This window comes from Saprolegnia parasitica (assembly GCF_000151545.1).
Source record: "Saprolegnia parasitica CBS 223.65 unplaced genomic scaffold supercont2.59, whole genome shotgun sequence".
NCBI lineage: Eukaryota > Oomycota > Saprolegniomycetes > Saprolegniales > Saprolegniaceae > Saprolegnia > Saprolegnia parasitica.
This window is the reverse complement of record NW_012156453.1, coordinates 35,336-56,919: the sequence shown is the minus strand read 5'-3', so window position 1 is coordinate 56,919 and position 21,584 is coordinate 35,336. Positions and strand designations below refer to the sequence as shown.

Genomic DNA, 21,584 nt, shown 5'->3' with positions numbered 1-21,584 from the left:
CGCAATCGACCGGTCGCGACTCGTGCGGGCGCTGGACGTCGACACGCACCAATGGACACCGATGCCACTCCGCGTGTGGACGCACTTTAGCAGTGCGCCGCTGGAGGTCCGCACGCCGACGCTGCTTCCCGCGCGAAGCATGCTGCGCCGGCTCGAGACGGCCGCGAATGATCATTTTCCGATCGTCGTCGACTGGAGCACGACCGACGACAGCCGCGCAGGGCTCTTGGAGCAGCAAGGCGTCTTGCGCATCAAGCGCAAGCTGGGCGCCGATGCGCCGCGCGCGACGTTCTTCGCGTCCTTTTCAAAACTCTTTGCCACCGTGTTGACACAGGCGTCGGACGCCATGTGGATTGCTTTCTGTGCGCGCCTGTACGAGGAATGCAAGCGCGAGAACAAGCCCGACTGCGTCGCCGTCTATCTGAACGCCAAGCGCTGCGAGGTCGATGTACTCGAGCACCGCATCACGCACACGCTGCTCGTCGCCAACCTCCAGCTTGTGCAGCTGCACATGGAGCTCGACGCGCACATGTTTCAAGCCCGTGACGACGCCTCGGCCGAGCCGCACGATGTTGGGCGCCTTGCGCAGCTCGTGAACGAGGACTTTACCCTCGGCTACAGCAACGCGCTCTTGGCGTTCTTCGAGCAATTGGACATCTCCATCGAGACAAACGAAGCACCCACGTCGCTCCTGCATGCCGCCTACCGTCGATACCTCGGGTCCCCGCTTCTCGCCCAGCTTGAATAGAAGACTTTGATCCTCTCTCGAGTCTGTTCCCATATCCACCAAAACGGCAGCAAGCTCACGCCAAACAGAAATGCAGACACATACAAAAAATTAGATTGATAGATACGATACAAACTACTCTAGTTGCCGAGCTCGTGGAGACGCTCGAGACGGTGCTCGGGGTGGTGCTCGCACATGAGCGAGTCGTTCTGGAGCGCGGTCCACGCCTTCTTAAAGTACGGCTTGGCGGCCTCGTCCTGGCCGAGCTCGTGGAGGTTCTCGGCCATCTCTTCGCAGACGTAGCCGTCGCAGTCGTCGATTGACGCGTACTCGGTCTCGAGCTCGGCGAGGACCTTGATGGCGTCTTGGTTCTTCTTGGCCGCGCGCAGACCGCGGGCCACCATCCACTTGGCGAGGCGAATGCACTCGGCGTCGCCAATGGCCTTGCGCGCGGCGAGCGCGGCCTCAAAGTGCGTGACGGCGTCGTCGGCGTGGTTGGTCTCGAGGTAGCTCCAGCCGAGGTTGTCGCCGAGGACCGCGACCCAGCGCGTCGCGTCCGGGTGCGTCGACTTGGTCGCCATCGCAAACGCGCGCTTGTTCCACGAGATCTTGTCGTTGTGGTCGTTCTGGAGCATCGCGAGCAGGTGCAGCACGTCCAGCGCGAGGTCCTCGTCCGGGAACGCCGGCACGGACTCGACGAGCGTCCACGCGGTGGCGAGCAGCGGCAGGGCCTTGGCCTTCTCCTTCATGTCGCGCAGAATGCGCGCGCGCTCGGCGAGGCAGCGGACGCGCACCTCGACCTTGAGCGGGTTGGTCGGCTCGTCCTTGTGCTTGAGGTCGTCGGCGGCGACTTCGGCTTCGATGGCATCAAGAACCGCGAGGCCTTCGGGGTACTTGGCGCGCTGGAGGTACGTGCGAGCGATCTGGGTCTGGATGCACCAGCGCTCCGTCGCCGGCATGATCGGGTTCTCCTTGATCATGTCGAGGAAGACGGCCTCCGAGCCCTCGGGGTCCGGGAAGCTCGAGAGCGCGTGGAAATAGGGGTGGTAAATCTTGGTGTAGGAGTGCATCTTGATGGCTGCGAATTGAAATGTGAGCGGCTCGATGGCGAAGCTCCGGAGTGGGTGACAAAATCCCGCGCGATCTGGCAACGGTATCTTTATCGTGTTTTTGGCAACTTGAACCAGAAGGCCATTTTATTCTATGGGTTTTATTCTAGCTTGAGGTTAGTATGGCATCGCGCGATGCGCAAAGATCTATACAAACCCTGATATATGTGTTTTAATGGCGACGACGAGGTGGCGTGTATCCACCTTGAAGTTATGACGAAATATTATCAAAGCCGACTCTAGCCTTAGCAAATTTATCATAGACGTCTCACGTGATAACGGCGATGTGGACGTTGAGGCTTCTATGTCGCCTCGTCGCGTAGAACCAGCAAGATTCGCCAGCGTTTTTTTGAAAGGGAATCAAGCACTGGGTTTTAGTCGTGTGGAGCTTGGTGCGCGTTGCTATACCTTTAGGCATACAGGCACATGGTGGGGGACCCGTGGCTGCATGGAAATCACCGCCGTGTAGACTGCTGTGGTGACATCGTGTCATCGCCTGCAGATGCTAAGCCTTTGTACATTCCTATGAATGCCCCGCTCGATCCACATCAAGAAAGCAGGCAAGGAGTTGCAGATGTTAAGTGCAATAGACTGTTTTGAGAGTAGGATGGGTTGCGACGTTTCTTCAATTTAATTTACAACAGCACTTGCGTCTACTATGCTACATTCACACATCAAATAATATATACGTGGCACGGGTGACGCCACACGCGGCAGCTGCGTCGCCGATCAGCAGCTAAAGATGGCGGCTTGGAGAGCAAACTTTGCGTTCAGCTCGGGCTCAGTCGGTTGCCGCGGCTCGATCATGCGCACGCGGACGTCGCCGCTGAACGAGACCTTCTTGGTCAGGCGCGGTGGCGAGTCGGTAATGGAGCGTTCGTCGTCGCTAGCTTGCGTATCGGTCGTTGACGTCGTCGAGTCGCGCGACGTCTGCAGCTTGTGCTTGGCGTCGAGGGCGAAGAACGCGTTGAGCCACATCGCCCACGCTGTCTTGGAGGTCGCACAGGCAAAGATTTCGCCGTTCTCGATTGTCTGCACGCGGAGGCCAAACTGCTGGCCGCTCCACGCACCGCCGCGCACGACCGTGTACTTGACGGTGCTGTCGGCGTCGCGCTTGAGGCAGCTCGCATGGGCAATCGTGAGCGAGCTGCCGTCGAGCGCCCAGTTCTGGAACTTCCACGTCGTGAGCCCGAGCCAGTTCTTGGCCTGCACCTCGACGTTGGCGCTGTACTTGAGCGAGGTGGCCATCGCGGCGGAGATTGAATTGTGCCAAGTCGCGTCCTGTGCTGCCTCAAGTTGAAGTCGCGCTGGCCTTTTTCTTCTGTTTGCAAGCGGTCGATTAATTCCAGCCAATCATCGCCGTCTTGCAGCAGATGGCAGCCAATCACGTGCACGCGTCTTGACCGGCAAATTCCAGAACCTGGTTTTCCGGTTCTTGATCGCTCGCGGTCCTCTTCTCGTCGCAGCTGACTAGAGCTGCGATGAGGAGCCAGTCGAGCTGCATCACGCGACCACATCGGGTAAGCATCTGGTATGGTGCAGGAGCTAGAAGAAGGAGGAAGAGAGGGCTAAAAAATCCAGAAATTCAGCCGGCTGGATCACCGGGCAACTGTTGGCATCACAAGGGTCGACGAAACCGACACTTGTCCACCTCTGTCCAAGCTTCGAAGTTGCCAGCTGGTGTTAAAGATCAGATTGGCGCGTTATAACGTTGTGCTTGGCTGGTCTAACACGTTTGCTTTGCCTTTCGACTAAAAACACGCAAGATCCATGGACCTCCGGAAGCGCCGGCCCGAGACCCGCGAGAAGCGGTGCGTGAGGAAGACGAGCCTAGGCACTCATGCTGCTGCTGCGTAGGACGACGACGACGCCCCGCGACCCGAGCGTGAAGGTGCGCTTCCGCACGTCGCTCCACAACACGGTCGTCGACGTCATGGCCGCGCTGGATGGGTGGGAAGAGACCGAGAGCGACGTCGAGTGGGACTTGCACTGGGCCGACGTGGGCTGGGTGCGCGAGAACTTTGACGCGATGGAGCCCAAGTGGCGCGACCACCAGCGCATTAGCCACTTCAAGAACCATTACGAGCTCACGAGGAAGGACCTTCTCGTCAAGAACCTCAAGCGCTTGAAGCGCCAGCAGTCCAAGAGGTACGAGTACTACCAAGCCAGGCGAAGCATGTACCGGAGACATTGTAGCGACCTCCTCGCTTCGGACGACGTCCCAGACTTTTGGAGCGTCACGTTCGTGCTGCCGATGGAATATGGCATGTTCCTCGAAGACTTCAAGCGCTGTCCTGGCGCGCTCTGGATCATGAAGCCGATCGGGAAGGCACAGGGCCGCGGTATCTTCCTCTTCGACAAGCTCAGCCAAATTAGCGAGTGGAAGAAGGACCATACGTGGAAGACGGACGTTGTCCAGGTGCGGACCAACGATTCCATCTACACGTGCAATTCCAGCGCATCGCGTAGACCAAGACGTCCGACACGTACATTGTTCAAAAGTACATTGAGAACCCGTACACGATCGGAGGTCGTCGATCGATTGCTGGTCGTGGAAGCGACATGGTGTGTCTAGGCAAGAAGTTTGACCTGCGGCTGTACGTGCTCGTCACGTCCTTCTCTCCGCTTGTTGTGTGGATGTACCGCTCTGGTACTGCTCTTGCTGGTGTGGGCGGCAACATCTTGATTGTATCGCAGGCTTTGGTCGGTTTTCGAGCGCGCGCTATTCGCAAGACAAGACGACGATGGACAACTTGTGTACACTGATGCGTCATCGAAGCAAAGGCCGACGCTGCAGGCGTAGACATGCACTTGACCAATGCGTCGGTGCAGAAACAGCATCGGACTACGATAAAACCGTTGGCTGCAAGTGGCCGCTCGCGCACCTCAAGCAATTTATGGTCTCCAAGCATGGTGTGCGGGCTGTCGACACCCTCTTTTACGACATCCAAGTACTTCATTCCTTGAAGAGCGACGCGGTCTTGCGACGTCGACATGCATTAGATGGTCATTCTGCGGTCGCTCCAGGCCGTCCAGCCCATCCTGATCCAGAACAAACACTGTTTCGAGCTCTACGGCTACGATGTGCTCATTGACAGCGACTTGAAGCCGTGGCTCCTCGAAGTAAACGCGTCGCCGTCTCTCACGGGCGGTCCGAGCTTCGCAACTGGCCATGTGATGCGACGCTTACAGTTTTGATCGACTAGACACGGACGAGGACTACAACCTCAAGTGGAACTTGATCAAGCACACAATGCAGGTTGTCGATATGGAAAAACAGCGCAGCGGCAACGAGCTGCACGTACGTCGCGTCATGTGGTCTGCCCACGCACACCGCTGCATGTAGGTTGGTGGCTTTGATTTGATTTGGGATAACGGCGCCGTTCAAGATGCCCGACCCAATGGCTACCTCTCGTATTTAGGTCCGTTGCGATATGATCCAACCCCACACACGTGTCACGAGTAGGCTGTGCGTTCAAGACAGAGGCCCACCCGCCCCGCACCAAGGCCACGTAACGAGGCTCCTCTTATCGCCCGCAGGAGACCAGAATGTGCCCGTGATCATGTCCGACCATCTCACAGAGATGCGGCCGGTCCACAGCGGTGATGTAAGGAGGAAAAACGCAGGCACTGATAATCGCACGCGTGGCAGCTCGAGCAGCAGGATGGACCGAAATCGCAGCCTGCTTTCGTTGTCGTCCGCTTGACGAGCACCCTTTTTGAGCAGTTGGAAGTTTGGTGCGCAGAGCTGTACACTGTGCACGGTGAAGTCCAGCGCAACTACCAGCACGGGTACTGTATTGGCTTGACGGCTCAATCAGATCGAGCCCTGCGACCAGCTACACCCGGCTGCAGAATAAACTCTAGCGGCTGTAGCTGGTGGCAGGCCGATCTGTCATGAAATCTTGCCAGAGCCACTGGACACCAACATCAGCCGACGGCCTCCGTAGTCCTGTCTGGAAGCACCATTGCTGGGCATTTGCATGCTGCGACTCATCTGACCGCGCTCCGTTCGCAGAGCCTTAGCGTCATCCTGAAGCCGTTGACGAACACACTATATCATATGACATAAATAGTGTACATTGAGGTCGGACCGTGCTGTCGTCGTTCTAAAATACCTTGTTATTTGTATTGAATCTGTTTTGGTGGAAAAAAATGCTGGCACGGCCGCACTTGTCGACGAGAAACGAAGATGAACAACAACCACCATGTCGGCGACCTCCGCTGCTCGGTCGCCATGTGCCCGAACGCAGCCCACTCGCATGGCATGTGCGTGGCGCACCTCCCGCGCATGGGCCGCTCCGAGCAGCCGTACTACATGGAGCACAGCAACCCAGGTCTCTCGATGACGCGGCCGACGCTGAGCAGCGACTACTCGCGGGCGGACGCGATGCCCTCCAACCAGTGCGGCACGCCGACGTCGACGCACAGCGGCTCAGACAACTCGGAAGGGCACGGCAACGACTCGAAGCTGCGGCGCGAGCGCAATCGCATTGCGGCGCGCAAGAGCCGTCAGCGCAAGCTCGATAAGATCAACCACCTGGAGAACGAGAAGGGCCGCCTCGAAGACCACCGCAACAAGCTGCTCAACGAAATCCGCCAGCTCGAAAGCCGCATGGAGGGCTCGGTCGCGACGACCAAGAAAATTCTCACCGACTCGGAGTACGAGGCGCTCCAGCTCGCGCGCACGCGCATCATTGAAGACGTGCATGCAATGTACAATGCGAGCATGATTGAGGAGACGATGAAGTACTTTCGCGAAGACTCGATCGTGAGCGGTCCGCAAAACTCGGTGCACCTGCGCGGGAAGGACGCGATCGTGCTCGACTACCTCTGCACCGAGTGTCTCTTCAAGAACTTCCAGATCACGCACACGCGCATCGACTGCGGCGGGCCGCGCAGCCAGCACTTTCGCGTCTACTGGGTCTTCACGGGCACGATCAAGGACACGGGCGAGTGCATGAACAAGGAGTTCCTCGACCTCTTCCGCAACGTGCTCGACCGCGAGGTGTCGATCGACGGCGTCTCCAACTACTCGTTTTCGGGCGACAAGATCGTGTACATCCACCGAACCGCCGACCAGGCCAAGTTCCTCTCCAACCTCGTGCGCATGTCCAAGCAAGCGTCTGCGCACTAAATTGTGTGTTTATATCTGTTGCATCTTTATCGACGTGTCTTGGCTCATCAGTCCGTGCTTGGCCGTGTGAATGCTGCACACGAGAGCCTCTCTACAGCTCTTCCTTCTCTTGAGCTGCGGTTGTCGCCAGCGTCGGCTCGGGGACGCAAGCCATCTTGCCCGAGCGCTCCTGTGTGCGCGCCGGCAGCGCATACATGGCTCGGAGCGAGTCAAAGAGTAGGTGGCAATCCGGCGCCTAATACGCTATCAGTTCAAGCCCACAAGGCAGGCGCGATCGTACACCACGCTGGGCGCAGACGAGGAGCGTGAGCGGTTCGACGCGGTCGATAAACTGCTGCGTGCGGACTACACAAGGCCAGAGTTGCTACAGATCGCCATAGAGGAACGTACAGGCGCCGGGGAACTCGGCGAAAAGGCGGTCTTCCAGAAGGCCGTGGCGGTGAAAGTACGCGACCTTTTGGTACCTAGCCTTGAACATAGTATGTTGCAGGTATGGGACGTGGCGTACCAGTGGACGAGCCGGGCGCGGGCCGTGTCGACGGCCTTGACATGCGCCATGTTGCCCACTGCATACTCTTGCAGCACGCAGGCAGGGTGCTCGTGGCCATCGTGGAAGTCTTCAATCTTCCTAGACTTGCATGCATGAGGCGCGGAGACGGCCAAGGTCACGCCTTACTCCCAGGCCGCGAGCATGTCTTGCCGGCCAAACTCGGTGTGGAGCTTATCGAACGTGTTGAGCTCCTGCGTGAGCTCGAGGAGCACGACGCTCTTGTAGAAGTAGAGCCCCGTCATGACGAGGTTGAGCAGCGTCAAGAGCAGCATCCAGTTCATCTTATCTTGGTGGCCAACAAACAAGCTGCTCAAGCCGTGTCCGACATTGCACCGCATCGATTGGTCAAAATCGGTGGATTGGGCCTCTCTGATTGGTCGAGGATTTTTTATTTATTGGGACGGTCCAATGCATACAGTATTGTCTAGGAAACCTCGTCTGCTATTTGTGAGCCTTAAAAAAACTACCATAATTATATCGTCGACTAGATCGTGTACTTGCCATACTTGTTGTCCGAGAGGCCGACCTCGAGCGTCTTCTCGTCCAGTATCCGCTGCAGCTCGGCCTTGGCCTGCTGCACCGCGTGGCGCGACGAGCCCGTGATCGACAAGTAGAGCTTGCGCTCGCCCAGCTGCGGCTTGCGACCGGCCGGCACGTACGTGCCGCGGCAAATCACAGACGCGCCCGTCATGTCGGCGACAATGTCCGACGCCTCCTTCTGCACGACCTTGTAGCGCGCCTGCTGCGGGTAGTCGTTGATCTCGAGCTCCTCGTGAAAGTGCGTCGTCTCCTTCAGCGATAGCGTCCCTTCCTTGATCGCCTGGAGACGCTCAATGACGAGGCGCGCCTTGTCGATGCCCGTCGCCGTACGCGTCGACAAGGCCGATGCATCGTCATTCGAGCCCGCGGCTTGGGCCTTGGCCGAGCTCTCGTCGTCGTCGTCGTCACGACCGTCATTGTCCTAAAACAGCCCAAAGATCTCAGTCGTGACGCGCGCGTAGCAGTCAAGTACCGTTGCATCAATCATGCCCTGGTCGATCTCATAATGGCGACGCTGGGCGTCCGCCGCGCGCTGGGCCTCCGACTTCTCCGTCGCGTCAAACGTAAAGCCCGAGCCGCCAAAGCCGCTGCCATGGTACCGCGCCAGACCATTCTTGACCTAATAATGTACACGGCCATGAGTTGGTTCCTGCACACAATAGACAGGACGTCTACCTTTTCCTTGAAGCCGTCCGCGAGCGCAATCAGCTCGGGTGGCACGGCTTGCTTGGCCGTCTCGAGCGCCTTGACCAAGTCGGGGGCATACTCGTCTTCCTACACAATCGAGGCATTAGTCCGAAAACTTCCATGGCATTTCGTCGACGTACCTGGGGCGAAATGAACGTGTACGCCGTGCCCTTGCGTCCGGCACGGCCCGTACGGCCGACGCGGTGCACATAGTCTTCAATGTGGTTCGGGCAGTGGTAGTTGATGACCAGTACGAGGTCCTTGACGTCCAAGCCGCGACCGGCGACCGACGTGGCCACCATGAGCGTGCGGACCTTGCGCTTAAAGTCGTCCACCGTGTAGTCGCGATCGACTTGGTCCTTCCCGCCGTGGAGCGAGAGCGCCGGGTACCCGGCCTTCATCAGGTCCTGAAACACCGTGTCGCACGCCTGCTGCGTGTTGACAAACACGAGCACGTTGCCCTTTTCGTACCACACGCCGAGGAGCTGGAGGAGGCGCATAAACTTGTCGTGCTCTTCGCGGACCTCGGCGTACTGGGTAATGTCGCCCGACGCGGTGCTGCGCGCGCCGACCGTAATCTCGATCGGTTTCTTGAGCACCTTGCGCGCCAGTGTCTCGACCGCGCGGGGAAACGTCGCCGAAAAGAGCAGCGTCTGGCGGTCCGTGCGAATGTTCATCATAATCTTGGTGATTTGGGGCTCAAAGCCCATGTCAAACATGCGGTCGGCTTCGTCGAGGACCACATACGTCACGCGCTTGAGCGACACCATCTTGCCCGCGCTCATGCACAAAATGTCAATCATGCGCCCGGGCGTGCAAATGACAATGTCCGAGCCGCGCTTCAAATTCGCAATTTGCTCCGACACCGACGACCCGCCATAGACCGCAGTCGAGCGCAACCCCAGGTCCTTGGTGAACTTCTTCGACTCGAGGTAAATCTGCTGCACGAGCTCGCGCGCCGGCGCCATAATGAGCCCGATCGGGCCCTCGCCGTCGGCCAATGGCGGCTGGTCGAGAATGTGCCGAAACATCGGCAGCAAGAACGCCAGCGTCTTGCCCGAGCCCGTCTTGGCGATGCCAATGACGTCGCGGCCCGACATGATGGCCGGCAGCGCTTGGCACTGGATCGCAAACGGGGCCTCGTACGTCTGGCGGGTAATGAGCTTGAGGAGGCGCCCGCTGAGGCCGGCTTGCGTCCACTTGAGGATCGGTCGCGGGCAGTTCTTGCCGCGAATCTTAATCTCGAGGTCCTTGAGCACGTCATTGACTTCGTCCTGCGAGAGATTGGCGATCTCTTGCGGCTCAATGTAAAACTTCTTTCGAAACGCAATGTAGTCGACCTGCGCGTGGTCGACGGGCTTGATGTCCTTGCGCTTCTGCTGCTCTTGGAGAATCTCAAGCGCCGTCCGCGTGTCTTCATCTTCCATCTCTTCGCCAATCGCATCTTCCTCCGTACCTTGGTAGATGCGCCCCGTCTCCGTCTTCTTGATCTCGGCCGGCGGCTCGTCGTCGTCGGCCTTGAGCAGCACGCCGGTGGTCATCGCCTTCTCTTCTTGCTCGCGCTTGGTCTTGATCGCGCGCATAAACTCTTCGAGCTCGCGCTTCTCGCGCGCGTCGCGCTCAGCGTCCGTCTCGACCAGCGGCTCCATCGGCCCTTCGGTTGTCGGCTTGACCGTGTTGGACTCGGTCGGCAAGAACGAGCCGTAAAAGTCAAGCCGTGGCCCCGACGTCGACATGATGTCTTCGAGCGAGATGACCTTGGGGGCGCCATGCAAAGAAAGCGACTGCTGCTCGATCGAATCGTTCGTGAGCTCGGCCATGAAAGCATCGAGCGGGTCGATCTTGGTCTCTTGGTGCATCTTGGCCTTGTCGTCTTCAAGCTCCTTCTCCTCCTTCTCGTCCATGGGCCAAATGTGCACTTGCTTGACTTCGTCGTCGTCCTCGACGAGGAACCCCGTGTTGACGACGCTCGGGGCCGGCACAACGCTCGGGGCCATCGTCTTGGGCTCCGCCTCTTCATTCTTCTGGAGCTGCTGCTGCTGCTCGCGCCACAGCCGGAGCCGCTCGAGACGCTTCTCCTTCTCCGCCTCTTCCAGCGCGGCCTTGTCTTCCTTGGTAGATTTATGCTCGACTCGCGCAGGCTTCTTCTTGTCTTTGAGGGCGAGGCCACCGAACGACGTTGGACCCTTCGTCGGCTCGCGCGCCGGAGACGTTTTCTCCGCCAGCGGCTTGGCCACATCCGCATCGCGCTTTTCGGCCACGTCCTTCTTCTTCCTCGGCGGCTCGGGCGACCGCGAGTGTGACGTCTTGCGCTTCTTATCCCGGTGGCTCTTGTCGCGGCTGCGGGATCGATCGCGGGACCGATCGCGGGTCCGGCTGCGGCTCCGCCGGCGCTCCTTCTTCTCGCGGCCGCGGTCATGGCTTCGGCTGCGCTTCCTGCTGCTGCGCTTGTGGCGGTCGTCCCTGCTGCGGCTGCGCCGGCTGCTCTTCCGCGACGACGACTCCCTCGGGCGGTCCTTCTTGCTGCTGTCTCCCATCGCGCAACTTGCCAACTGCTGAAAAATATACGTGAATTTTTAATATTATGTTCACCCCACACACATTTCTACCAATCAAATCGCAGCCGTCCGCTCGGTTCGATTTTGTCCACGCCAGGAGGATCGCATGCTCGTGACAGGAGACGACCACCATGGCCGCCATTGCCGACCTCGACCTCGAACTCGACGACGACCTGCGCTCAGGCGTGTCCATGGACCGCGCAAGGCCAGCGCGGTGGCGTCCACCTCCACGAGGGCCTATAGCGCGCTGGTTACGCCAACGCCGACGGCCGGTCGACGCCAACGCAGTGTCTTCACGCATCCAAACAGTATTGTACATCCTTACAGCTTCTTTCGCCGGTTGGAGAAGACGAGCGCCGAAAACATGAGCGAGTCGCAGTGCGGCACGGCGCGGGCCTCGGACTGCAGATGACCAATCTCGCCAAACGCCGTGAGCCCGAGGAGCCCCGCGGGCCCCGCCCACTCCTTGTAGGCGCCGACCATGCCCGCCATGCTCTGCGAACCGAGCACGACTTGCATCCCGGTCGAGAGAAAGAGGAGCGTGCCCACGACTTCGCGCACGTGAAACTTGTTGGCGGCCGCGACGCGCGCGCCCATCTAGACGGCGAATATGAGACCTCTCTCTTCGAGAGAGTCCAGCACGTACGCTCGCGACTGCGTCTTGCAGCGTCGCCGGCGACGACTCCATGAGCGCCAAGTACGTGCCTTCGGGGATCGGCGTCGTGGTGGCGACGGCGCCGGTCGCGTCGTCGAGGCCAACAATCACAGGCGTCGAGTGCACGCTGTTGTCGTTGAGGAGGCACCCGAACGGGTGGATGTAGCCGAGCCGCGGAAAGCGCAAGCTTAAAAAGTCGGTTTGGCACTTTTCCGACGCGACGCGGAGCCACGACTTGTACATGATGGCGGCCGGCCGGTCGTCGATGGCGTAGATGGTCTGCTGCTCGTTGTCGGCGGCCGTGACCATGCCCGAGCAGAGCTCGCCGTTGTCGCCAACGAGCGGCTTGTAGCCGCTGAACCAGTCGACGACCGTCTCGACGCTCGGGTAGCACAAGGCAATCGCGGCACCAATGTGGCTGCCGTTGCCGCCCATGCGCCCGCCGTGGCGCCGAAAGCCGCCACTGCAGCTGCCAATTTGGACTACCAACACACAGGTCCGTACGCTGAGGATGGAAAAGACGACGTACGGAGTCGGTCGCGGTTGGGCGAGACGGCCGAGCACCCGCCAAGGATCGGGCACGTGACGCCGGCGCGGATGCCGGCGAGGGCTTCGTCAATGCCGAGCGGCGACGCATATACGACGCAAAAATCCTACGCAGCCCTGAGCCATGGAGGATCGAAGTGGAACCACGTACGGGGCTCTGCGTGCTCGCGACAGGCAGCGCGGTTTGGGCGTATCCGAGCGCCGCCTGCGTGGCTTTGAACGCTTTCGCCTTGGCCGACGCCTCGGTGTAGTCGACGTAGCTCACTGCGTAGCTCCCCTCAGGGTCATGCACGCCCCAGAGCGCAACCAGTGCATCGCGCTTGACCGAGACCCATGCCGCCTCGTCACAGATACCGCGACCGATCGTGCCGCCGATAAAAGGTACGCCGGGGGCGAGCTGCTGGAGGCGCTGCAGCACGTACTGCCCGTCGCAGCCCTCGGAGAAGGAGACGACGAGAAAGTCGACGCTGCCGCGGAGCTTTCCAATGAGCTCCTTGAACGCCACCTCGATCGCATCTAATGGGCCATATGAGCATTGGAGAAACACACAAATGCGGCAAGCACGCACCCGCGTCGGGCGTCTTGACGGCCCACGCCGAGGCCACGCGGACCGGCGACGTTTCCACCGACGACGTGCGTCGGCGCGGCGGCGTTGGCGGCGAGTCGAGCGGCGCATACTTGCGGTCAATGTTGAGTGGGGGCCGGAACTCGGGCCCACGGTCCGACTGGCTGCGTTGGATGCTGCGGCGACCTCCGTCATCATCATAGAGCCGGACAGGTCGCGGCTCTTCGCGTCGATGCCAAGACGCAGCGCGCGTCCGTGGCGACGGCGGCTTGTGGGCCAACTGGACCGGCTCTGGCTCCATGGGCGGCGGCGTCGGCACCCGGCGACGCATTGGCTCCAACGGCTCGGGCGCTGGCGGTGTGTTTCGCGACCTTCGTGAGCCGAGCGAGCTTACGTGGTGCTCCGAGTGGAGCGGGCTCGAGGCCGGTCGGGACCGCGGTGTGTGGTCGCTCGACGCGTAGCTGCGGTCTTCCGAGCCTTCCGAGATGCGGTTCGCGAGGTTGTCGCCGCCCGTAAAGCGGGCTTGCGACATCGTCGAGCGAGGCGACGCATTGCCGTCCGGCTCGAGCCACGCAAAGAGGTCGTCTTCGTCAATGTCCAAGTCCCCGGTTTGGTTCATTTGGCCTTGGCGCTCGAGGAGGCAGCGGCAGCAGAGTCGGATGTCGGCTTGGATGTAGACGGTTTGAACATTGTGCCGGTCCGGGATCGAGTGCGCCGACGACGCTGGTAAGATGTTGGAGCACTGATCGCAGACAACCTCGCCACACACGCGGCAGTGGTGGCGGCGTCGGAAGAAGGACAGGAACGGCCGGTCGCAGATGGAGCAGAACGGCCGGTCGCTGTCCGGCACCCACGCGGCGGTCTGTACAAAGTTCATATCGAGTGTGACCGACTTGACGGTTTGAAGCGCGTCGCGAAAGCCCTTTGCAAGCTTGAACACCATGTCTTGGGCGGGGTTCTTGAAGCCGAGGTCGAGGAGCGACGGCATGCGTTGGAGCGCGACCGACATGAGCACGTTCTCCGAGCCGTTGAGGCGCGCGCCGCGCTCAAACTTCATGATGAGCGCGTCAATCTGCATGCGTTCGTAGTGTGCGCTGTCGCTGGGCGCGCGGACGTTGGTCGACTCGGGCAGCGACTCTTGGAAGAGGTAGCAGCACTTCAAGCGGCCGTGCTCGAGGACGAGGCCAATGAACTCGAGCACGAGGTGGTCGAGGGGCTTGTGGAGCTTGGATTTGCCGGTCGTCGCATACCATTTCACGGCCATGCGCTTGTGCGTCGGATGGAACGCCGAGACGCCGGACGTGGGCACGTCCAATGCGCCGGACGCGTCCGGTGGGATCGTCGCGACGACCGCGGCGTCGACGAACGTGTCTTGGAAGATCTCCTGCGTGAACGTATGGCACGCTTCCGTGTGATCGTTGGAGAAGAGGCGCTTGACGAGCGTCGGCAGCTTGGTCTCGATCGACGCGACGGCCTTGTTGGCGACAAAGACCTTCCAGTCGGCGGTCGTCTTGGCGAGCGCGATGCCATCCTTGGCGCCAATGTCTTGCCAGCACGAGCCGCTGGACGTCGCCTCCGTGAGCATCTGCAGCGCTGCGTTCGCTCGGCGCTCGGCGATCGCGCCCAGCGAGTGGAACCGCGCGTCGCCCTCTCCGCGCATGCTGCTGCCGTAGGGACAATGATAAGCCGCCTGGCGACGAGGTGGGTGAAACCTAGGTTTTGCCCAAGATAATTGTCGCACCTCCCGAGCATACTCGCACCAAGCTTGGCGCTGATAGTGAAAAAGGCGCGAGGTACGACGATCGCGCCAGCTGGCAGCATGTCGCTGACACGCCGGCGATTGCAAATCGGGCAAAAGGCATGGCCACGACGCCCTCGCTCGTGCAACCGTCGTCGCTTGCGTCAACGATCGGACCACCTTGCACGCGCGCTCGGCATGACCCAAGAAGGGTGCAGGGTAGCGAGCAGCGGCCGCCACCGCCTCGTCGGTGCTCCACGAGGTCGAGATGATCGATATTGTGGGGCGTATGGTTCTGAAGCATCGCTCGTAAAAAGGCCAACTCTGGATGCCTCCGAGCTGGACGATGGGACATAAGACGCCGAGAGCCGAGGAGCTTGTCGACGGCGCGACGTCACGCGTCGTCTAGGATTAAGGACGCACGCGTGGTATGAGCAAGGAACGGGACGCGCGGTGACGGCGGCGGTGACGACGGCAGTGCGGAGGCTGTCATCCGAGAAGGCCATTGGCTATCTTTTTGGCCAATCGCAGTGGGGCGTAAGACCATCATTCACCATATTGCGCATATTGGCCATTGCCCATTGCGCGGTTGAAGCGAGAATGGCCGGGACGTTGCCCTTTGGAAGCTTCTGCGCGCTCCTCGAGCGCGTCGCCAGCACGACCAAGAGCGAGGCCAAGCTCAAGCTCATCTTTAGCACGGAGCTGCGCGCGGCCTGCGGCGATGGCTCGGTGTACCCGCTGCTGCGGCTGCTCCTGCCGCACCTCGACCGCGACCGGACGTACAAGCTCAAGGAGAAGAAGCTCGCCGCGTTGTACGTGGAGCTCCTCGGCATCAGCGCCAGCAGCGGAGACGGCAAGAAGCTCTTGCATTGGACGGACCCGACGATCGTGACGACGCGGGCGGTCGGCGACTTTTCGTCCGTGCTCGAGGAAGTCATGCAATACCGGGCCAAGCCCTGCGATGCGTCCGTGACCATCGAGGACGTCAATGGACTCCTCGACGCGCTCAATAAGGTGCACATGGTCGATGCGATGGCCGAGAAGAAGCGCGTGCTGCGGCAGATGCTTACACGCTTCTCGGGCAACGAACAGAAATGGCTTGTCCGCATGATCCTCAAAGACCTCAAGATTGGACTGCGCCACGAACGCGTATTGGCCTTTATTCACCCGGACGCGCCCGAAATGTTCAACCACACGAACGACTTGGCCCGCGTACGTCACTCTTTCCTGTGCATGGCCTGTACACCAAGGGTCTCCTGTAGGTCTGCGACGAGCTCACGGACTCGCGCGTTCGGTACGTACCGGCGATTACGCCCGGGCAGGTCTTTACGCCGATGCTCGCCAAGCGCGTGCCTTTTGGCGAGTGCACCCAAGCAATGCAGTCGAATGCGTTCTACATGGAGCCCAAGCTCGACGGCGAGCGGATCACGTGCCATGTACAGCGCACGGCGTCCGGCGGTCGCTCGACGCAGCTCGTTACACGCAACGGCACCAACTACACGGACAAGTACGGCCCGGCCATCGCCTCGTACATTGAGGCCCAAGTACGTGGTTGATTGCATCAAGCTGGCGAAACAACGATGGACATAGGTCCATGCAGCGTACGACTGCATTCTCGACGGCGAAATGCTTGTCTGGGACAGCGTCGCGTTCAAGTACGAGTCGTTCGGGTCGCTCAAGACGGTCGCGATCGAGCAAGCCCAAGGGTACGGAACCTTCACGATGCGCAGCGAGGATGGGATCGATGTCATTGTAGCAAAAACCCAGGGCAGTGGCTCTGCTACGTCGTGTGGGACATTGTCTACTGCGGCGGCGACGGCGCCATGGCGCTCATCCAAAAAGCCTGCCCCAACGTCGTCGCGTCGACGTCGACCAACATTATGGGTACCGAGATCAATGGTACCATGGCATCTCTTCACGTGAGGACTAGGGTTACCGCTCTCGGCACGCCTCTCCGTCCTGGATGCGATCTTGACACCGCTGGCGCACCGCGTTGAACGCATCGAGCAGGTCCTCGTGACCGCCTCGATGCCGGCGCAGGCCCGACACGAGCGCGTCATGGCCGAAGTCGACGCCCGCCTTCTCGCTGGCTACGAGGGTGTGATCCTCAAGGACGCCACGTCCCACTACATGTGCGGTGAAGCCGGTCGAAAGAGCCAGCGCTGGGTCAAGCTCAAGCCCGATTACGCCGGCATGACCCGCCAACTGGACGTGCTCGTCATTGGCGGCTACTACGGGTCGGGCAGTCGGCGCGGCGGCGCCGTCTCCCATTTTCTGCTCGGTTGGTGCAGTCGCGCATGGCGACGTCTCATGTCGTGCTAGGGGTGCTGGAACGGACGCCAAAGGCGTCGGACGCGTCGGTACCGGTGGTGTCGTTTTGTAAAGTGGGCTCGGGCTATTCGTTGCCCGAGCTGGAGGCGCTTCGGGAGCGTCTCGCGCCGCACTGGCGCCCCTGGGAGGCCGGCAAGGTACTTGCTTTAGTTTCGCTGTGATCTACTCGTAGATCCATTTGTGTGTGTAGCTGCCAGAACACTTTGAGGGCTGGACACCAAAAGCCGACTCTCGCCCGGACGTGTGGCTAGCCCCTGAAGACTCGGTCTGCGTCGAGATCTATGGGTTTGAGCTCACGTACTCGAGCGAGTACCAGACGGGCTTGACACTCCGCTTTCCGCGCGTCAAAGCCATTCGGTACACTCGGATCGAAGTGGTGTAGAACACTGACACGCTCTGTAGGTATGACAAGAACTGGACCGACGCGCTCACACTCTCGCAGCTCAACGCTCTCAAGGGCCAGCAGTTTAGCCAAAAACGCGCGATCGATGTGGCCTTCGGCCACAAGGACACGACGAAGCGCAAGGCGACGCCACAAAAGTCCAAGCGCGCGGCCTTGGACAAGGGTCACGTCGGCGTCGCGCTGCAATACACGCAGGCCAACCTCGCCGAGGTCGAAGAAGCATCGTCGCTCTTCTCAGGCAACAAGCGCCCATGGCGTCTCTAGTCGTGTTGACGGCGAGGGGTAGGGTCTACGTTTTGTGTGCTCCCCGGCAAGCTCGGCACGATGGACAAGCCGGGTCTCGAGCAGCTTCTGCACGCTCATGGTGCCACGTGTGTGCAAAACCCGCACCCAACGCTGCATCCGCCCGCGACGACGTGGATTGTGGCGCCGCATGCCGACGGACTGAAAACACGCAACTACATGAAGCAAGGTGTGTACGACATTCTGCACGCCGACTGGGTCCTCCGCAGCGTCGAAGCGAGCGTACGCTCTCTCTCATACGACTAGTTCCACGCACGTTTTGAGTAGAGTTTGGTCGCCAAGCGCGCGACCGACTATGTGTTTGCGACGGCGCCAACGGCCGCGCTCCTCACGACCCAGTACGATGCCTACGGCGATCACTACACAACCCCATTGACGCGCGACGACCTCGAACGACTCTTGCAGTCACCGGCGTTTCCACCGCCGCAGCCGCACGCGTGGCAGGACGCGGCGCGCCATCTCAATGCAGACGAGCAAGCAGCGATCGAGTGCCCGACCAACTGCCTCTGGCACTGCGTCGTCTACGTGGACCAGTTTTCATCGATGGTGACGGACGCGTCGTTGCCAGCGCGAGTGGACCGTACATCGGATATGCATCACATCGCGCAGTGCATCGCTCTCTTCGGTGGCCAAGTCGACACGGTGCTATCGAGTCGGGTCACGCATGTCGTTCTGCCGGACGGACCGTCGACACCAGAGCGGCTCGCGCTTCTGCGCCCGTGGATCCAAGCGAGACGGCGCACCGCGGGTAGCGAGCCGGTCGTCGTCACGTCCAAGTGGGTCGTCGCCAGCATTCGCGCTCGCGAGCAATTGCCAATGGAAGGCCACGGAGCGCCCGTCTTTCAGATTCCGTGCTAAGGCGCATGTCGTAGTACAAGGGTACACTTGTATTAATACCTTTGATTATCAGTGCCGTCTTCCCTTCAGAAATTTGTTTCGTGCGCTTTACAAGGCGCCAGCGTCCTTGAGAAGAGGAACGAGCTTCCCGGCCTTCTGGAGCGCCGCCGTGTCGGAGCCGCCGCCAATGGACTTGCCGTTGATAAAGACATTGGGCACGGTGCGCTGGCCCGTGAGCTGGAAGCAGGCGTTCTGCACGTCGTCCCCGGTCGGCGCGTCGCCCATTTGGTTGAGCTCGACGACGTGGAAGCGCGCGCCGACGGAGCCGAGCACGTCCTTGGCCATGCGGCAGTACGGGCACGTCGTCTTGCTGAAGACGACGACGCCGTGCTGCGAGATCAAGCTCTTGACAAATTGGACGCCCGAGACCATTTTGGAATTCGCGACCACGCATGGCGTCCTTTCTGCAGCGACGTTTGATTGGCGGAAACCTTTGACGTTGACGCACGGGATTGGCGGATTTATGAGCTATGCCATTGGTCCATTTGGATCATGAAACGTTGCCTTCAACACGCGTCGTCCCGTGACGAGGTGGCATGGCTCGTGTGGTCCGCGCCAAAAATGCTACAGAGTGTGAAGAATCACTGAGAGAATACTACGGCCGAGAGGGTAGACTCGGAGTGTGAAGAATCACTGAGAGAATACTACGGCCGAGAGGGTAGACTCGGTTCCGGCAGCGATAACATTTCTGTCAGATCTGATATCGACCAGAAATCTGTATGGACCTCATACCGGTATATGCCAGGAGGAAAGCTTCGGCGAGTCTTGACTCGTCAGCGATGTATGCTTGCAGGAGGAAAGCTTCGGCGAGTCTTGACTCGTCAGCGATGTATGCTTGCAGCGACCAGACATCGCTTCGCCACAAACTCGGCATGTCGAGGTACAGAGTGCTAGTGGGCTTGAGCGCCGATGCAATCCATTGCGGACGGCCGTGTTGGGTACGGACCGTTGTGACGCCGTAGGAGGTGGCGTTGGCGCCGTTTTCCGGATACGGCGGCTAAGAATAGCGTGTCGCCGGATGGCAGTCTGGCCAGAAAGGCGGCTCGAAACAGTTTCGGTTGCGCCTCGTTGCGAAAGTCAGTTGCAGCTTGGCCCGCGGTCGCGTGTCTGAGCCAGCATGTTACCTGCGCTCACGACCAAGCCCAAGCAGCCCATTAAGCAGATCAAGGGCCTCAGCAACGACTCGATCGACGCGTATGCCAACGCGCCGATCACGTCGTCGTCGACCTCGTATGTCGACACGAGCGACAAGACGCCCAAGACAGCGCGCGAGCCGACGCCGCCCGACGACGAAAATGCCTCCACGACCTTGGCGCGAGCACTTCGCGACCGCAAGCCCAAGAACGACGAGGAGCTCACGCTCAAAGCCGGCGACCTCCTCACGGTCCATTCGTCCAAGAAGACGGGCTATTTAAAGTGCGAGTGCAACGGCAAAGTCGGGTATGTGCCCGCATCCTATGTCGAGTTCCTCGACAAGGACGGTGCCGTCACCGAAGCGCCGTCGTCGCCGCGCAAGAAGAAGAAGAAGGCCAAGAAGAAGAGCCACAAGAAGCGCCACTCGTCCGACGAAGACGATGTCGACCTCGAGGAAGAGGAAGAGGAGGAGGCGGAGACACCGCGCAAGTCTGCACGCAAGGCCAAGGCCAAGAAGCGGGCAGAGGACGACGTCGACATTGAGGAAGAGGAGGAGGCCGAGACACCGCGCAAATCGAAGAAGAAGCACCGGCGCAAGCGCCATCACTCACGCAAGAAAGGCCACAGCAGCAGCGAGTCGAGCAGCGACGGTGACACGACACGGCGTCGGTCGTCGCGTCACCGGCGTCATCGGTCCCGGCGCCGGCACGACGACGACGACGACGACGACGAGTCGCACTCGAGCGACGACGCGTCGGACCGCGAGTCGCGCTCAAGGCGACGAAAGCATAAGCAAATCAAGGAAACCGAGAGCGACCCCGAGCCCGAGAAGAAGAGCAAGACGCCAGACAAGAAGAAGACGTACGACGAGGGCGTGCCCAAGGGTAGTAAAGAGGCTAAACAGTCGACCGGAGGTGAAGAGATCGTGGACGGCCACAAGGAAGACAAGGTCGTCGCGTCGTCGACATCAACGACAACCGCGGCGACGACGACGACGACGACGACGGCGACCACCAGTACGACGGGGTATCTGACGCGGGAGCAACAGCAAAAGAAGGACGAGATACGAGACGAAGCAAGCACGAGCAGCACGAATGCGTCCGGCAAGAACGGCAACAAGAGCACGATTGGCAAGATGCAAGACAAGATGCGCTCGATCCTTGGCAAGAAAGAGGGCAACGGCACGACCAAGAAATCCTCGCGATCCAAGACACAGTCGAATGGCATTTTAAACGCCTGCCCGGGGACAGTCCAGGGCGAAGAGGGCTGGTACGAGCACGGCGAGTGTGAGCGCTACTACTTCATTCTCATTGACGGCAAGTGGAGCTTGCTGTACGGTCCGATGACGGACGACGACTACGAGCTCTTTTGCAGCAAGGTAGGAGGACGCCGCGATTTCGTGGTGCTATGATGGCAATGTAGGTGCTCGAGTATGACCTCATGATTGAGCTGCCGCCGACCCATTTGCACAAGCACGGGTACTATCTGGACAAGGACTTCAAGGTGCGGTATATCAAGCCGTAACTGTGTCGTCGACGCGACGTAGTGCTGTAGTTTTAATATATACGACCACATCTTTTGAATGTGCACACATTGTCTATCGAGCACCGATGTCTTGACACTTTGCATGGGCCGTGACCGAGCAGTCCATTCGGTCCCGCAGCACGACATCGATGAGTGTGGTCGCCACACTTGACTATTGAT

At 60.2% G+C, this 21,584-nt stretch overlaps 11 protein-coding genes across 11 annotated transcripts in view; 5 read left to right on the top strand and 6 right to left on the bottom strand.

The window, feature by feature from the left end:
- Positions 1-748, top strand: part of SPRG_22263 (hypothetical protein) — a gene marked incomplete at both ends in the record, with an annotated part of 2,910 nt that extends 2,162 nt beyond the window's left edge. The window contains one exon of the mRNA XM_012349954.1: positions 107-748. Coding sequence (XP_012205344.1) covers positions 107-748 — 642 coding nt within the window. The remainder of the gene's footprint in view (positions 1-106) is intronic.
- Positions 749-832: 84 nt separating this feature from the next.
- Positions 833-1,825, bottom strand: SPRG_10658 (hypothetical protein). Its single transcript, XM_012349894.1, has one exon. The coding sequence runs from the start codon at positions 1,795-1,797 to the stop codon at positions 868-870; it is 930 nt and encodes a 309-aa protein (XP_012205284.1). The 5' UTR covers positions 1,798-1,825; the 3' UTR covers positions 833-867.
- A 619-nt stretch (positions 1,826-2,444) lies between these two features.
- SPRG_10657 (hypothetical protein) lies at positions 2,445-3,102 on the bottom strand. Its single transcript, XM_012349893.1, has one exon. It carries the CDS (start codon positions 3,082-3,084, stop codon positions 2,566-2,568), a length of 519 nt encoding a protein of 172 aa, XP_012205283.1. The 5' UTR covers positions 3,085-3,102; the 3' UTR covers positions 2,445-2,565.
- A 504-nt stretch (positions 3,103-3,606) lies between these two features.
- On the top strand, positions 3,607-5,352 carry SPRG_10656 (hypothetical protein; the record flags this gene model as incomplete). Its single annotated transcript, XM_012349892.1, has 12 exons — positions 3,607-3,647; positions 3,694-3,984; positions 4,033-4,255; positions 4,306-4,366; positions 4,412-4,486; positions 4,534-4,593; positions 4,640-4,662; positions 4,707-4,787; positions 4,840-4,987; positions 5,043-5,137; positions 5,183-5,258; positions 5,303-5,352. The coding sequence occupies 12 exons, from the start codon at positions 3,607-3,609 to the stop codon at positions 5,350-5,352; spliced, it is 1,224 nt and encodes a 407-aa protein (XP_012205282.1).
- Positions 5,353-6,013: 661 nt separating this feature from the next.
- On the top strand, positions 6,014-7,017 carry SPRG_10655 (hypothetical protein). The gene has a single exon (XM_012349891.1). The coding sequence runs from the start codon at positions 6,029-6,031 to the stop codon at positions 6,971-6,973; it is 945 nt and encodes a 314-aa protein (XP_012205281.1). The 5' UTR covers positions 6,014-6,028; the 3' UTR covers positions 6,974-7,017.
- On the bottom strand, positions 6,952-7,828 carry SPRG_10654 (hypothetical protein). The gene is made up of 5 exons (XM_012349890.1): positions 7,650-7,828; positions 7,482-7,601; positions 7,364-7,437; positions 7,254-7,318; positions 6,952-7,208 (listed from the first exon to the last, which is right to left on the bottom strand). The coding sequence occupies exons 1-5, from the start codon at positions 7,802-7,804 to the stop codon at positions 7,065-7,067; spliced, it is 558 nt and encodes a 185-aa protein (XP_012205280.1). The 5' UTR covers positions 7,805-7,828; the 3' UTR covers positions 6,952-7,064.
- A 117-nt stretch (positions 7,829-7,945) lies between these two features.
- Positions 7,946-11,295, bottom strand: SPRG_10653 (hypothetical protein). The gene is made up of 4 exons (XM_012349889.1): positions 8,891-11,295; positions 8,739-8,837; positions 8,536-8,682; positions 7,946-8,484 (listed from the first exon to the last, which is right to left on the bottom strand). Exons 1-4 carry the CDS (start codon positions 11,285-11,287, stop codon positions 8,008-8,010), a joined length of 3,120 nt encoding a protein of 1,039 aa, XP_012205279.1. The 5' UTR covers positions 11,288-11,295; the 3' UTR covers positions 7,946-8,007.
- A 305-nt stretch (positions 11,296-11,600) lies between these two features.
- On the bottom strand, positions 11,601-14,755 carry SPRG_10652 (hypothetical protein). The gene is made up of 5 exons (XM_012349888.1): positions 13,078-14,755; positions 12,661-13,025; positions 12,493-12,616; positions 11,955-12,445; positions 11,601-11,905 (listed from the first exon to the last, which is right to left on the bottom strand). Exons 1-5 carry the CDS (start codon positions 14,732-14,734, stop codon positions 11,630-11,632), a joined length of 2,913 nt encoding a protein of 970 aa, XP_012205278.1. The 5' UTR covers positions 14,735-14,755; the 3' UTR covers positions 11,601-11,629.
- Positions 14,756-15,412: 657 nt separating this feature from the next.
- Positions 15,413-18,722, top strand: SPRG_10651 (hypothetical protein; the record flags this gene model as incomplete). The annotated part of the gene is made up of 10 exons (XM_012349887.1): positions 15,413-16,024; positions 16,075-16,356; positions 16,403-16,518; positions 16,569-16,696; positions 16,743-17,093; positions 17,135-17,280; positions 17,334-17,500; positions 17,546-17,784; positions 17,833-18,071; positions 18,117-18,722. The coding sequence occupies 10 exons, from the start codon at positions 15,413-15,415 to the stop codon at positions 18,705-18,707; spliced, it is 2,871 nt and encodes a 956-aa protein (XP_012205277.1). The 3' UTR covers positions 18,708-18,722.
- Positions 18,714-19,187, bottom strand: SPRG_10650 (hypothetical protein). Its single transcript, XM_012349886.1, has one exon. It carries the CDS (start codon positions 19,116-19,118, stop codon positions 18,795-18,797), a length of 324 nt encoding a protein of 107 aa, XP_012205276.1. The 5' UTR covers positions 19,119-19,187; the 3' UTR covers positions 18,714-18,794.
- A 620-nt stretch (positions 19,188-19,807) lies between these two features.
- Positions 19,808-21,485, top strand: SPRG_10649 (hypothetical protein). Its single transcript, XM_012349885.1, has 2 exons — positions 19,808-21,258; positions 21,303-21,485. The coding sequence occupies exons 1-2, from the start codon at positions 19,864-19,866 to the stop codon at positions 21,402-21,404; spliced, it is 1,497 nt and encodes a 498-aa protein (XP_012205275.1). The 5' UTR covers positions 19,808-19,863; the 3' UTR covers positions 21,405-21,485.
- The last annotated feature ends 99 nt before the right edge of the window (positions 21,486-21,584 follow it).

Excerpts from the sequence above, each read along its gene's own strand:
- SPRG_10658 (XM_012349894.1), bottom strand. The coding sequence starts at position 1,797 with ATGCACTCCTACACCAAGATTTACCACCCCTATTTCCACGCGCTCTCG.
- SPRG_10657 (XM_012349893.1), bottom strand. The coding sequence starts at position 3,084 with ATGGCCACCTCGCTCAAGTACAGCGCCAACGTCGAGGTGCAGGCCAAG.
- SPRG_10655 (XM_012349891.1), top strand. The coding sequence starts at position 6,029 with ATGAACAACAACCACCATGTCGGCGACCTCCGCTGCTCGGTCGCCATG.
- SPRG_10654 (XM_012349890.1), bottom strand. The coding sequence starts at position 7,804 with ATGAACTGGATGCTGCTCTTGACGCTGCTCAACCTCGTCATGACGGGG. Across the intron at positions 7,602-7,649 it reads GACATGCTCGCGGCCTGGGA|GAAGATTGAAGACTTCCACG; the intron begins GTAAGGCGTGAC and ends ATGCAAGTCTAG. Across the intron at positions 7,438-7,481 it reads CGCGCCCGGCTCGTCCACTG|GTACCAAAAGGTCGCGTACT; the intron begins GTACGCCACGTC and ends GTTCAAGGCTAG.
- SPRG_10653 (XM_012349889.1), bottom strand. The coding sequence starts at position 11,287 with ATGGGAGACAGCAGCAAGAAGGACCGCCCGAGGGAGTCGTCGTCGCGG. Across the intron at positions 8,838-8,890 it reads ACACGTTCATTTCGCCCCAG|GAAGACGAGTATGCCCCCGA; the intron begins GTACGTCGACGA and ends TCGATTGTGTAG. Across the intron at positions 8,683-8,738 it reads CGGACGGCTTCAAGGAAAAG|GTCAAGAATGGTCTGGCGCG; the intron begins GTAGACGTCCTG and ends GTACATTATTAG.
- SPRG_10652 (XM_012349888.1), bottom strand. The coding sequence starts at position 14,734 with ATGCGCGGAGAGGGCGACGCGCGGTTCCACTCGCTGGGCGCGATCGCC. Across the intron at positions 13,026-13,077 it reads CGTCAAGACGCCCGACGCGG|ATGCGATCGAGGTGGCGTTC; the intron begins GTGCGTGCTTGC and ends ATGGCCCATTAG. Across the intron at positions 12,617-12,660 it reads TCGCGAGCACGCAGAGCCCC|GATTTTTGCGTCGTATATGC; the intron begins GTACGTGGTTCC and ends AGGGCTGCGTAG.
- SPRG_10650 (XM_012349886.1), bottom strand. The coding sequence starts at position 19,118 with ATGGTCTCGGGCGTCCAATTTGTCAAGAGCTTGATCTCGCAGCACGGC.
- SPRG_10649 (XM_012349885.1), top strand. The coding sequence starts at position 19,864 with ATGTTACCTGCGCTCACGACCAAGCCCAAGCAGCCCATTAAGCAGATC. Across the intron at positions 21,259-21,302 it reads ACGAGCTCTTTTGCAGCAAG|GTGCTCGAGTATGACCTCAT; the intron begins GTAGGAGGACGC and ends ATGGCAATGTAG.